The 14,924-nt window shown below is 41.5% G+C and overlaps 1 protein-coding gene across 2 annotated transcripts in view; it reads left to right on the top strand.

Moving 5' to 3' along the window:
* Positions 1 to 14,924, top strand: part of SRCIN1 (SRC kinase signaling inhibitor 1) — an 808,310-nt gene that overhangs the window by 153,185 nt on the left and 640,201 nt on the right. For both annotated transcript variants that reach the window (XM_078645611.1, XM_078645612.1), the window contains exon 3: positions 3,009 to 3,032. In XM_078645611.1, the coding sequence (XP_078501737.1) occupies positions 3,009 to 3,032 (24 nt within the window). The remainder of the gene's footprint in view (positions 1 to 3,008; positions 3,033 to 14,924) is intronic.

Here is a 14,924-nt window from a genome sequence, read left to right as displayed (position 1 = left end):
AGACCAGCTGCTTGTGTCTTTTGGACAACCACTCAGAGGTCATCCTCTGTCCAAACACGATAGCTTGTTGGCTATTAGCTTGCATTAGCTTTTGTCATGACAAGGCCGAGTGTCCACTCCAGGGAAGTGCACTGGCCCATTCCACCAGAAACATGGCATCCACTACGCACTCTATGCTGATGTGCCTATGAAAGACATCTTCCATGCTGTCCCCTGAAAAAGCAGGCACATGTTCACAAAGCATTACTGTTTAGACGTGGACACAGAAGCTGACGCACAAGTGGGACAGGCAGTCCTGAGAAGCCTATTTCAATAAAGGTGAGCTTGCTTCCCTCTTTTATGTATTATAATATGTTCTGATTGCTATTCTGATTTAAGCATGTGAATATATAAAGATCCAATGTTGGAGAATAAATTAGTTACTTACCTGTAACTCCAGTTCTCCAATGTTGATATATTTTACATGTTCACATGCGACCCTCCCTCCTCCCCAGTCAGAGACCTATTCGTTATTCACTCTTCTCACACTTGTGCTTTGAAATCTGAGCTATGGGGGCCTCTACGTGGAGAGGGAGAGCTGAAACTTCCACCTCATTGGCTGAAGTTTGGGCTCTTTCAAAAGAGGTGGTTGTGCTACTAAACAAATTTTGTTGTTTCACACTTAATACTATGTACTGCTATTTTAATGTACGGGGGATTCCTCGCCACATGATAGAGAATGATTCAAGCATGTGAATATATAAAAGATACCAATGTTGTAGAACTGAAGTTACAGGGAAGTAACTAATTTCTTCTCTAGCAAACATTTTACCCCTCACTTTAACTACCTCTAAACAGAGGGGTGCAAAATATTTGTGTGCCTTTAAATTCCTTCCTTCTCTCATTCAGAAGAAGCAGACAAAACAACCATGCTTAATGTGAACATCATTCAGAAGAACAAAAGCTTCTTCACAGAATATCTATGCAGATATTTTATTTCGACTGGGCTCAGCACGCTGCACTGCTCACTTTATGAAATGGGATTAGACCTTCAGTTGTTCATAAATTCCACTTGCAGGCAGGCTAGGTGCTCACTGCACCAGAAGAGTCAGTACAAAATATGTAGGCTTCCTAAAGTCATCTGCATAAAGGAGAAATCTGTAGGGTTGCTAAATTGGGTACTGTAAACACTTTTTTGTGGAGTACATTCTGTGGATATTTTTTGCAAACGTGGTGCTACTTTTAAAAGAAAATTATGCAGACTATATGCTGGATTACAAATGTTCCTTTTGTCCCTCTTTTGTATTTACTCGTTCTCAAATAGTGGGACATGCAGTAAACATAGCAGTAAAAAATTACCACCATTGTGATTCGGGTATTCTAAGCCCTCACTCCCTTGTCTAGGCATTTTTTGGGCATGTGGTATAACTTTGTGTGCTTGGCAAAAGAAAGAAGAGAACAGGCAGTTGGATGTTAGAAATACATGAGGGGTCTAGGGATTTTAAACAAAGTGACATTTTTCTGAAGGCTACCATAGTTTTTTTTATATTTAAAAATCAATTTTCCAACCGATTTTGAAGGAGGCACCGCAAGGACTAAGAGGTAAAGAAGGACCTTTAATCACCTGTAAGGATGCATGCCATGAGCTTTGAATACTCATCGGTGCTTCATAGAAAAACCCTCATGCTCATTTCATGCTTTCTGTCCGCATTGGAGCCTGGACATTCCCCACCACTTGTTTCATGCTTTGACTGTCCATAGTATCTCTTTTGATGGACCTGTTCCTGGAGTTATGGCTTCCTTTCTTCCCAGAAGGGTTTTCAGGAATTTTTTTGTGTCTGGTTCAGTGTACTGCCTCTCGCCAGAACTTCCACCCTACATATGCAATATTCCTGAACTTCGGCTCTGTATTTCATCTGAAAATATGCCTTATTCCATGACTTGCTTCCCTGGTGCCACTTCGGCACATAACATTTCTCGTTTTACATTATTTGTATCTAACTAGTGTTCATGTATTTTCTCTGTCTCTTGTTCAGAGTCCAACTTATCAGTATCACTGTAAAGTGGATCTTTATATCTGGTATCTTTTTGGGAGTTTCAATATTAAGTGTTTCCCAATTTAATTTGCCCTTGGGTTACATGCACCTGCTCCCATTGCTTATCCTCTGGGTGTGCTGGGTATACTGTTGAGGCACGGTCAGTCTTCTTCTCCCAGGTCCTCCAAATGAAGGTACAATACAATTTGTTTAATGTATCACTAATCCCTGATCCCATGTAATACTTTTATTATCCTTTCCTATTGGGTTTACTATTTGATAAACCATGATTTTTAAGCATGCCGCCATTTTGACAGGCAATAGTTAGTCAAATTATTCACATACAGTTAAAAAGCTTGGTCCTCACACTACTTTTGAAATAGTAACCATGGTACCCCGATCATACCAGAGATTAGAATCCCACTTTTGCTGGTTAAAATCCAAATGAGAGTTTAGCACCTTCTAAATTAGAAAGTGAAATCCATTACTATATTTAGACTAATATATACATTTTTCACCCCTTCGCCCCAAATATAACGTTTAAATAATATCTATTCTCTAGCCAAACCATCGTAAGAGCTAAATCAGGTTCCAATAGAGGGTGCAAACATTGGGAGGTTAAATTGATTGTTATGGTGGTGCCAAGGCAAATCACAACTTTCAACCATTCCTCTGGCATTCATCATCAAACCAGATCACACCTTTCAAAAAGCAGTCTGACACCCATCCTCAAAGCGGATTTACACCCAACATAAGTCTGCAAATGCCTGGGTAACAGCTTTGTAGCACTTGACTCCATTTGCCACTTACTTTCAATATGGCCCATTCTCAGAATACTCCAGATGCTGTTACACAGTCCTGGAACATCCTATCCATGAAAATAGAGGCCAGATGAGTTTGTCTTAGGAAGAGGACTTCATACGGTTAATAAATATATATATTCTCAATAACAGACAGTTTCTTAATGGTATTTTCTTTTGTTATTTTTGTTAGCAACCCAACTACTGGAGTTTTAAGGTCAGTATTTTTGAATTTCCACCTTAATGCATGCGCTTTTTCACAATGTGAATGAGTGTGGATTGAAAGACTAGTAATAGTTCAATTAATTTTTGTATTTAATTTTACTAGATCCATTTATTATAGTTTTGGATTATTTGACAAATGGTGGTGGTGGTGTGCTGTTCATTTTGCTATAAGCTATATTTATTGTTAATCATACATGTGCAAAGATCATCCTCTGGGGAGCGAGACACAAAGGCCATCCATATGACATCCGTCCAAAGGAAACCTACATCTTTACTTCTGACTGACCATGAACCTGTACATCCCATGCACAAGGCACGTCGTCCATAACATAGTTCTTTGGACCTTCTTGTAAGTAAACATCTCTAAATTGTCCAATATGACCGTGGACATGATTAGCCCAAGGCTAGATCTGATTTGTCCATTGTCGAACACAGGCTTCTTCCCAGAGGAAACATCCTTAGTCTGTCCTGAACGATTCAGATCTCCTTTATCTGGCTGAAGACCCAGAGTCCATCTCAGGAGATCTCCTTCCAGTATCCAATACCAGAGTTTGTCTTGGACGATCTCAGACTTCCTCCAGTGGGGTTCGATACATAGTCCTTTTTGGGTAAACACAGAGCTGTTCAACTTTGAATCCTAAGTCCATTGCAAGCAGGGACTTTCTTTGTGAAGTGGGCTTTGAGTCAGATAGCTAGCTGGAACTTTCTTGATTGCTTATGACTTCAGACGTCGCTTTGTATAGTTGCCTTCACACACTATTCTTACCAGTACCCTGAAAAACTAGCATAAATCACTTAGGGTCTGATTTAGATTTCGGCAGAGATGGCGTTACCTGTTCGCCTAAATCTAAATCGGGCCCGTAGTGATTTGTGCTTTGTAACACATAGAACTTGTACTCTTTGACAGAGCTTCTCTTTGCAAACATTTTCATTCAACTATCCATTCGATCTTGCTCTTTACGATAAACATTGGCTTGTACTTTCCCAAAATGCACCCACTAGCAGGCAGATGATTGCCCTTTAGTTGGATGAACCTTTGACTATGAGGCTCTGTCAGATGCTGAAAAGCCAAGATGTGAAGGCAAAAAAGAATATAATGCGTGTGCCTTACGCCATAACTATGAGCTGGGTTACTGTCCTGCACTGTCTGACTTCAAAATCACTATGTCTTATGCAGAAAATGATCTTTAGCATTCTATGAGGTTTGATAGGATGTCCAGTCGTAGATGTATGAACAAACACTTTCAGATGAAAACATCAAAAGGCTGATTTTAAAACGTGTGTTGGTGGTTGAATGTTTTATAAACTCTTTCTAATGTATCAAATTTGTGAAAGTTCTCATTGCAAAGAACTGATATGTCCGAGTGTTGGGGCCTATCCCTGGATTCAGGTCATGTAGATATGTAGGGTATTCAGGAATGCAGTATGTCAAGCCTATGTCATGTAGGGGACATGCTATACCTGACAGTAAATAAAGCAGTGGGCAGGACTTCTTGTACCAGTAACTGTGGACTGAACCAGTGGAGGAGGCAGGCAAGAGGATGAACCTCGGGTGTGCTTCGCCATGAGAAGGGGGAGCGGGGACAATGATAATTGGAGTTGGTGACGCATACAGTTGTAATACGTTAACCTTTTAACACTGGGAGATAAATAGAGAGGCTAAAAAGACGAGTAAGAGTGGAAAATGTAGACTGGAGTTCTCGTTATAGACCGGCTGAAGGACCAGTTGAGAAAATGGTAGTTTGTTACTGTTATTGGCGCTCACTTGGACCATCGCACTTGACATGTATCCTTGGCTCAAAAATGCACTAAATACTAGCTAAGACTCCCACTAATGCGGGCAGATAAAGTCTGGGAGAAGGGGAACATGACGTGAAAGGAGTTCTAGGGAAGAGACGGCAAGGACTGTCCGGGGCTAGAACAAGTGAAACAATGCGAGTCTAGATAGAGAATACGCATAAGAGGACTGAGAGAACACAGATGAGCTGAGAAGGCAATATCACCTTCAGTACCAGAAAATGGCACTAGAACCTGGAAAGCTGTAAATCTAAACTAAACCATGAACTGAACTGGAAATCAGAAGTACAATAAGACTGGAAGCTAACATGCTCCAGTATTCATAGCAGCGAAGAAGGCCAAATGGCTATTAAAAATACAAGTGTTTAATTATATTTGTACAGTGCTTTCATGCCCTTTGAGACATCTGAAGCCGTTTTTTCTGGTTGTAAAGTAGCTACTCCATTTGTTTCATTATATAGGATCACATACCCCGATAATATAAAGTGCTCCGATGTCCATGGGGTTCCTGAACAACCTTCAAATGCAGAGTTTAAATGATGTGGATTATCTCTGACGTATACGGGTCCGTTGGGTGAAGTGCGTGAGGTGTGAAGGTGTAGTATAGTTCTGGTGATGAAGTGTTGCCGAGAGTGTTAGAATAGGAGTTGTTGTACATGCATCTACTTACCATTTTATGGGCGAACCCTGTCACACATAAAGGCTGCCATTGGTGAGCAGCAGCAGCATGTCCACCGGGCATATATTAAAGAGACCACCTAGTAGTAGGTCCTTTGTTATGTAGTGTCCCCTTAGTGTCGCTATATAGCATGTATTCTGGAGGCACCTTTGAAACCATCAAGGAGGCCCTATAGAAAGTCCACCTGGAAGTAGCTGAAGCACCATCTGCGAGTGTATGAACAGTTCCACTAGATATTGCTTGCATTATGTAGTGTTAGGGCCTGGGTTCTGAGGAGCAGGGGTCTGCTTTGTGTTATTTTGTTTTTTTATTTTTTGAGAAGATCTTCTTCTTTATAGTTCTTCTAAATTCAAAATGATCATGTATCATCCATTATTTTCTATGGCACCTTGTTACATAGGTTGAAAGTCTGTCAGAGAAGGAGATTCCTCCTAATTGGTTCTTCTGTGTTTGGGGAGCGTAGTGTTATCAGAAGCAATACCATTCTTGATCTGAGATTCTTCCTTTTAGTGTGTAATCAAAGTTTGCACTGAACAGGGATTGGCCCTGTACTGTGGACTGGCAGGATGGTGATGTAGAGAACTTTAAAAGAGATTCTTCTTGTTTCTTCTAGCCAGACCAGGCCATTAAATGCATGTGTGATATTGTAGTGTCCGGCTAAGAACTTGTTTGATAGCTGCATTTTGGATTTGCTATAGTTCATTGATTACGCTTTGTGAACACAATGTAAAGTGCGTTTGCATGATAAATACTTGACACTAATAGTGATGTCACAGCCTAGATCATGTAGGGTAAACCCATATATTGAAAGATAAGTTGCAGTGGTCTCAGTGTTGAGTTGGAACCACTTCCATTACATCACTTAACTGATTATGGAGTGAGGCTTTAGATTCCATAATCACACCGGATTCTTTACTTCAGTCGAGGTGATGTGGAGATTCATTCTACTTTTGCTCTGATATGCAAGGGTCATGGGTTTTCCATAATTCACATGTGACCCTCTCTATTTTTGAGGAATTGAGTTTCAAGTAGGTTTTTGGAGAATCCACTCTTCTAGTACCTGTAGGTTTTAGGGGGGAGTATGATGGGTCTAGGTTGGGTGATCGTTACAATTTTAAAATAATCGGGGTTCAACATAGTTGTTAGGGGTATGCTTAAAATAATTTATAAGCACAGATATTGGGGCCTGTTATACGTTGAAGAATCAAGGTCAATGGTTATGCCTCAGTAAACGCTTACCTGTTGCAAAGGTGCTGTTGAAAATGAGGCATGTTCACAATTTGTGCTCTTTCTTTTAGATAGGATGAAAGCAAGTTTAGCCCCGTGTTTCAATTCCTGTATTGTTAAATCTTTAAAATAGCATTTTATTGGCCACCTTGTCAAACGCTACTAAGAGGTCAACTAGGAGCGTGTCTAAACTGTTGAAGTGAAAAGTGTTCTTGAGTTTGTCCCAACCTACAGCTTATGCTCATTCAGTGTCTATTCTAGATCAGAAAATAATTCATCTATTGGAGAGAGAAGGTTGGTTTGCTTTACGAAATCTAAGATCTGAGTGGATAATGCTAACTGTTCGATATATATCTGTAGTTTGTTGGGTCCGCTAATTAAGTTTTTGCATTTCAGGATTGGCATTACAGGATGCATTTAATTCACTAGGGAGTTCTCAGATTCACTGGGATGCAATGATGATCTTCCAGCTAGAGTGGCCTCAGAGGGTGCTAGGAGTATACAGAAATAAAGCTACTGATACAACTGGGGGCGAATGGAACGGCACCACTCATAAGCCTACAAGCAAGCTTCATGGTTCAAACCTGGTACCGGGAGCAAATTGGGAAAACTATCCACATTGCAAGTGGAACAAGATAAGGAATAGTGAATGTCCAGGCAGGAACAGGTTTGGCATTCACTATCTGCTGTGCCCCACCATAGAGCTCACAAAGAGCAAAACACATGTCTGAGGCTAAGAAATAAGAAGATTATAAGAAAAGCCTATTTATCAAGTTAATTAAATAACATATTGAAAGAAATTAATAGTTACTAAGCTTTGATTCACTGGAAGAACAAAAGGTGCACCACGTCTTCTAGAATGCACTGGGAGGGTGCTGACTTGTTTAGTTTGAAACCCACAGCTGAAGGCTATTTGTGAGTGCCCGTCCTGTTTTTAGTTTTGCCAAATGGAGGTTTTTTTTCTTCCATTTTCTTTTGTACTGTCAGGAGGAGCTTCATCTCTTGCTTGAAACCTTTGTATTCACACGTCGAAACAGTTTATAGTACAGTGCTCTGTGGCCCACTTTGGTAGGTATGTTAACCTAGTGCTGCTTTGAAGTGAAGCTGAGTCTTGCCTTAAAACTTGCATTTTCTCTGTGTTCCTAGTCCTAGTATGTACATACTAACGTAGCTAGGATTTTATCAGTGGCGCCTGGCAGGGAACGGGGCTGGCAGGGTGGAGTAGGTTGCGGGGAGACAAAAAATCAAATAAAACATCCACTTACCTTTTGCTGGCTGACGTCTCACCCCTTCAGTCCCTTCACACGCCGCCTTCTCCTCTGCTTCAATGGAGGAAGGAAGCTGGAAGCACAAGGCTTCCTCCACTAAGCCAATCACAATGCTGCAATGCTGCGTTGTGATTGGCCTGAGTGCTCTGGTTCATATGGGGAATTGAGGGGCTGGGCATGTTGCTCCCCAGGCTGTGTATTACAGCCTGGTAAGGAAGATGCAAAGTGTGCATGACTGTTTGGCCGGCCAAGAGGGCTGGCCAACCAGTCATGCAACTTGGAGTGGGCAAACCACTCCTCCCCATGTAAGTCCAGCCCGCCCCTCCCTGACCCAGCCTGTAGTGAAAAATAAAACGATAATAACCTAGTTATCATTTTATTTTTCTGCTGCACTGCTCTTAAAGCAGTGAGCGGACGCTCCTCCTCCACTGGGTTTTATAACTAGTATCTAAATTGAATGCATCTTTTTAATTAAGCAGTTACAATTTTTCATTGCATCATAGTCTGTTTCTTTTAGCGCTGATGATGCGTAGTTTTGCTGTATAAATAAACCAAATCATCTGAAATTTAGAATGGCTAATGATTAAATTCTCATTTTGGTCAAGACTTATATGAGACTCGGAGTAAACTTTCCTGCATACACTGGTCTCTCTCTTAGGGTAGAGTGCAGTGGCCTGGAGTGTCAAGTTAGCTTTAAAACAGACACTTTAATTGCATTTTTATAAATGTCTAAGTTTCCACACAAGACAGATGGAAGAGCCTGAGTCCAGAGTAGGAGCTCCTCCCTATGAGAACATAGTCTTTCTCCGACCAAATAACTGCTCTTGTTCAGCTCTGCGAGAAGGAAGAAAGAGGCTTTCACCAAACCATGACCACATCACATATTTCCAGTGCTGTTCTCGTCTTGACAAAGGTCACAACTGCTAGCTTTTATACGAATAAAGGCAAATTGTTCTGAAGGAGGTGGAACAGTACTTGCCTACCACAAAAACCACAAATGGTGATGGGAGGAATGCATCCATTAAGTCTAACCGCAAGCAATCACTCAGGATAGCATTCCAACTTTTGCACACCTTGCCACCTCAGTTTGGACCCAGACATACGCAAATCAGCTCCGACCCTTTTCCAATAGGAACAGTCCTGTCCAAACTACCAGGCCCTACCGGAACTGGAACACAAGCAATTCAAGACTGGTTTATCCTGATTGGGGCTTATTAGTCAGGTGTAGCCTGGTTCCAGTGGCACAGTGAGCATGGGATCCACATCTGGGTTTACCCATGGCTAATTGTAGGTTACATCAAATCCACAAAAGGTGATAGTAAGTAATCGTTTATTTGCATAGTTAATTAAAACCATCGCAATACAAGCTTTAAAATTCACATCAACATGTAAAAGACAATATATCACTACAACCTTTAAATTCCATCTATATACAAATGAACAATTTATCACCACACACAATTTTTCCTTTCCAGTTGAATCATAAGATATATATATATAATTTTTTTTAAACAATTAGCAATCATGTCTTGGGAAAGACAATTAAAATTCAAGTCTTGGGAGTTTCTCTTCTGCTACCTTCATAAACTTGACAAGACTACAGTTCAGCGGAGAATCGTGGGATGCAGAGAATAGCTGAACGACGGATAAGAGTCAGGACTTGGCATTTTCTTTTCCACTGCTTTCATAAACCTCACAAGACTACAATTAAGCTGAGGATCATGAGGTGCGAAACAGGCAAGTCTGCCTGTCTTCGTGAGTGAATTCCTCGTCGGTTAAAATGGTATTTCAGCAGATTCCTTCGTTCTTCCAACAATTTATCACAGGAACACAACAAATGCGGCATGTCCTCTGGCACTATTCCACATAAGCGGCAGAGGGCGCCCGCCTTCTCCTTTAACCAATGTGGAAGGTGCGAAGTACAGGGTAACAGCCCCAGCCTATACTTTAAAATTTTCATTTTAACTATTTTCGAGTATCCCAAGTCAAAGGTAGGTCTGTGGTGCCTGTGTGGAATACATAATCAAGATTATCCAGCCATGCGACCTTTTTGCAAGTGATGCTCTGTCTTCAACCCATGAGAGATGTTTAACCTTTTTCTTGACCAATCTTTTAAGCGTAATATGGCTTGTGGGAGTATCCCAAGGTTGATGTAAGCCAAGATTTGCCAGGCTTCTTTTAAGGTACTTCGTTGCTGGTGAAGCTGGGTGTTGTGCTAATTCCTTCCTTAAATAGTCATTTATGGTTCCTTGTTTGGTTTTGCGGGTTTTGTCCCAAACAGTTATGTATGCCCCTTGTCTTGCCAGGAGCTGTTTCTGGATGCCAATCTCGAGCTTAATTTGAGCTGGTGAAGTTTGTTTAGGCAAGCTAAAAATAATCCTATACGCAGCTGTAACTGTGTTATCTAGTATCCTGGCATCTCTGCCTCTCAGAACTTCATTCTCATAAGTTAATGTAGGTAACAGTTTAGCTCATATCACTTGTATCAGAGGCAGAAGAAACAGGCTGGTAAGGTGATAGGAGGAATGCTTGCAAGACGTCTGACCACTGGCAATCACATGGGGTAACATTCCAACCCATTGTTTTTTTTGCCCACCATGCTACTTCAGTTTAGACCCAGCCTTATGCAAATATGTCTTGATCATGCTCCAATAGGAGCATTCCTGCCTGATCTGCCAGGCCAGGTCCCCCTGAACCAGAGCACACTGCAACCCAAGACCGGTTTCGCCATGATTGGGGCTCATCAATGGGGCTTAGCTTGGTTCCAGTGCACAATTGTTCAACGAACATGAATTTACTTTGAAAAAACAAGACCAGAGGTGTTTGGCAAAACAGGAACAGTTGGTTTAATTAAACAGCAAACAAGGGAATTGATGGCTGGGTTATAATTGCGCCGGGTAATAGTGATACTACTCTAAAGGAACGTATTTACAAGCTCGAAGGATAGAGTTTAGGCCACCAATCTAAACACAGCAGGTTTGAACCAGTCAATACCCTCAAATACAACACAAGATTTATCCTGAGCTAACACAAATATCACTTCATATTCAAATGACAAATTGCAAGTCGTTGTTTGTTGTCTTCTTTTTCTTTCTTTATTTCATATGTAGGTTGTTCACAAAACCTTCCTAGCCGACACGTGTTTCGTCTGATAGGGAGTTAATCCACAGACTTCTTCAAGGCTAGAACAATACAATTTTGTAATCTTTAGGAAAAGTTACAACATGTGAGTTTTTTTATTTTTCAGGGTCAAAACTCGCCCAAGAGAACAACTTATGATATCCCAATTAAGATAGTGAATTTAATCAGCATCTGAGTGCTGTTGTGCTATCACCAAAAGACAACACAAGGTGAACTAAAACCATGTGGATGAATAGTAGTCACCACAGACAGAATAAAGATTGATGTGTAGCGAAAAGAAAAGAAACCACCACCATAGGCTGTTTGGTGTGTGCGGATCGCGTCAACAAACCATTAAGCGTCCGGTGTTAATGGTCCAAGAGGAATCTCAGCATACCCCTATTGGCTCAGGCTAGAGAGAGATATAGCCCCACATGCATCATGCTCACCCAAAATTGTGAGCAACGCATGGATACCTGATAAAAGTCAGTCCAATCTTTAGTTTCTTGTTCAACACCCCTGCTACAGCGTCATGGGGGTGCAGCTCTCCTAATGCTATCAAATAAAATCACAGTTTAAAATTTAAAGTTAACTTTACTATCCACTTGCGTGTTCAAGGCCATACTCAATCTATTTACATAAAGTACTCACTTTTTTTGACGTTTAATCGGCCCGTGGATAGCAAAAACACAGTCTCTCTCCACTTTATATTATAAGGGTATTTTCCTCCTGTAATTGAACAGACAAGGTCCTATTCTTTAGAAAATACTCGTTTCTAATTGCATTAAGGACAAACACTCGGTACGTCGGGTAAAGCCATTCTCCGCCCCCCGACCCTGCCTTGTTTCTCGTAGGGCTCAACCCTCTAAAGTAGTGACACAGCAATAGGCCGGGTACAGTCTTTCTCCCCCCGCACCTAGCCATGTGTCAAGTCGGGATCAGCCCACTCTAGTAACAACAGACCATTCACGATATAGAAATATATATATTACACGACCCATACCCACTAGAGAGACGCTACTCGAGTACAGTAAATTAGCACCATCCCGGGTGCCATCCATGTACGCAGAGTCTCACCTTAGGACGGTATAAAGAAAGAAAAAGAAGACAACAAACAACGACTTGCAATTTGTCATTTGAATATGAAGTGATATTTGTGTTAGCTCAGGATAAATCTTGTGTTGGGTTTAATTAAACACTTTGACCGGGAGCACAGTTACAGAAGCGAGTCTGAGGACTGTCTCAAAATACAAACAATCTGAACAGAGTTTGATATATTTCTTTGCGTATCATAAAGTACTAATGTAGATCAATTTTTTGGTAAAAGAATAAGAGCCTTGTCTGTGAAGTCATAAATCAGGCCCCTAATAACAAATGCAGGTAGCCTCGATCTTGCGTGGACACAGTGTCAGCCGGTGGGTAATGTGTCCAGATGTCCGGCATGAGGGTGCATGATCACTGTGTGTGGTGTGTCCTGATTGGCTGTGTGTTCCTAATTTTACGTGGTGTCTGACTTTATGGTGTTTTGCGAATGGGGCACCCCTCTGGCCATGTGTGCTTTATTGGGGCCAATCTCCCTGAACCATTGTGGTGTTGCTGCATTTATCGGGGGGGATGGATTGGAGTTTCCTGTTTGTGCGTTTGTATTCCAGCTGTATTTCACCCCACCTGTGACCCGTCAATCAGTAACCTCAAGCCCAGGTCGCAGAGCCCTCTTAGCCACGTACTTCTGAGTCAGGTTGATGTTTCATGATGGGCAAATTTGATAATGGTGATGTAATTTTGTGTTTGTGTACGAATGTATCATTATAAACATTGGCGTTGATTTTATCAATATTAGCACCCCCCCTGTCCAGTTGAATTTTCAACTACATTATCTAACCCATACTTCATGACAGTCAATTATTGGGGACTTGTTCTTCAGTTTGGTGCAACTCTGACAGATATTCTACGGGAATGACTAGGGTTGGGTGGTGTATGGTGACGAACGAGCAGAGGCTATGCCATCCGGGGATGACCTGGGTGTAGGCAAACTCAGTGCAATTCCAGTAAGTGTCCTCATGGTGCCCCATTTCATGTCCGGAATGTGCAGTATTGTGCCACAGTTTTTTTGGTTCCTAGTAGAATGGTTCCTTTACCTCTGAAACACAAGGAATACAGTGTAGGTTTCTGTACAATTAGGGGTTGCTCCTTCCCTTCTTACCGCATATATCTATTCACCTCAGTATCCCAGATTTCGTGACATTTGGTATCTATGCCGTTGTTCAGCCTTCCCCTGGGGGACTTATTTACCTTCGTACCATTGAGGTGGATGGCCCTACTCTGGAACTCCATGTCTGGGGTCTATTTGTTATTTAAGAAGCCAGACCTAGATATGCTAAAGGTCACCATAGGACAACAGATAGCAGCGGGAGCGGACGTGTTCATTCTTTGGAGTGGTAGCTTTGCTACCTTCAAGAATCTCTTCTGTGGAATGTCTCGAGGCCAAACAGTATCTTCACCTCTGGTGACCCTTCTGCACATCCTACATAGCTCAGTTTGAATGTCGCTAGGCTCGGTGAAAAGGTACGATGATATGAGATTGGTCTCCTATTGGGTCAGATTCACTACTACTCTATGGGGTTCTACTCTGTTGGGTTGTATTTTGGCCCTAATCTTACATAGGTAGAGGTGGAGAAGGCATTTTCCTTTTTCGGGGGATTCCTCATGGGACAAGTAAAGCCTGTCTCCGCCTACTGCATGTGGTATCCGCGAACAGACGTAACATAACCTGGCGGTTGTCTTGGAGGCCATGGCGGTCATGCGCTGATGCCATATGTTGTATAAGAGGGTGCTGTGTAGTGCGTGTAGAATGCTAGTGTTGGGTTCGGTGTAATTGTAAGTGATATGGTAGAGCTCCTTACGCAAGTACGGTAATAGCTTCGAGGTGGAGTGCACTTGACTAGGCAGTACTTTGGTGATAAATGGATGCGGCAGTGCCCTTAGTAAACAGAGGGTACATAGAAATGGAATAATACATAACTTATTGAACAATGCAGGTCTTGGGATGAATCCAGGGGTGTTTTCTGTAATCCTCTGGTAGTTGGGAGTGTCTTTAGTTAACAAAGTTCGAGGAAAAAGTTCACAGTACAGTTCGTAGTTGTTAATTCGCACACTGTAGGCCCTGTTGGGGTTGCTGATGTAGCTGCTGAAAATGTGATGGACTTGGACATTTGGTTGCCGACCTGTTGTACAAGAGCTGTGTTCATTGATTAAATAAGAAAACATTGCGTTATTGCATGTGCCGTTGTCAGTTCTATCGTCTGAGTTCCTGTGCTTATCCAGTATTGGATCTTTCATAGATTCACATACTTGAATCATTCACCGTCGTCGAAGTGGGAGTCGCACAGTACCATATTATAGCTGTATAATATCATAAAAAAAGGCTAAAATGGCAATGCAAAGTCACTTTAATAGCTTACCTATATCCTTATTTTTTTAAAGCACCAAACTTAAATAATAACCAATCAAGAGAAAGCACCCTCTAGAACACTTCCACCAGAGGCTGAATCCCTAGATTTTCTACTGCACGTTATATGAAGGGAGTCTTTCTGAGCTCTTCCCTATATAGCAACTACTATTTTGAAATAAATGCATTTTATTATCATAATAACAAAAGCACCTTACATTGAACGGGCTCTCTAACCCAATGGCTGTAGTGGAAAATGTCTTTATTCAGATTCTTTTTTCAGAGAATTCTTTGCCTTTACCCTCATCAGGAGGTAGGAGGGAAAGCTGCTTTTTGAGAGCATCA

This window comes from Lissotriton helveticus, chromosome 5_1 (genome assembly GCF_964261635.1).
Source record: "Lissotriton helveticus chromosome 5_1, aLisHel1.1, whole genome shotgun sequence".
In the NCBI taxonomy this organism is placed as follows: Eukaryota; Metazoa; Chordata; class Amphibia; order Caudata; family Salamandridae; genus Lissotriton; species Lissotriton helveticus.
This window is presented reverse-complemented; position numbering and strand designations above follow the sequence as displayed.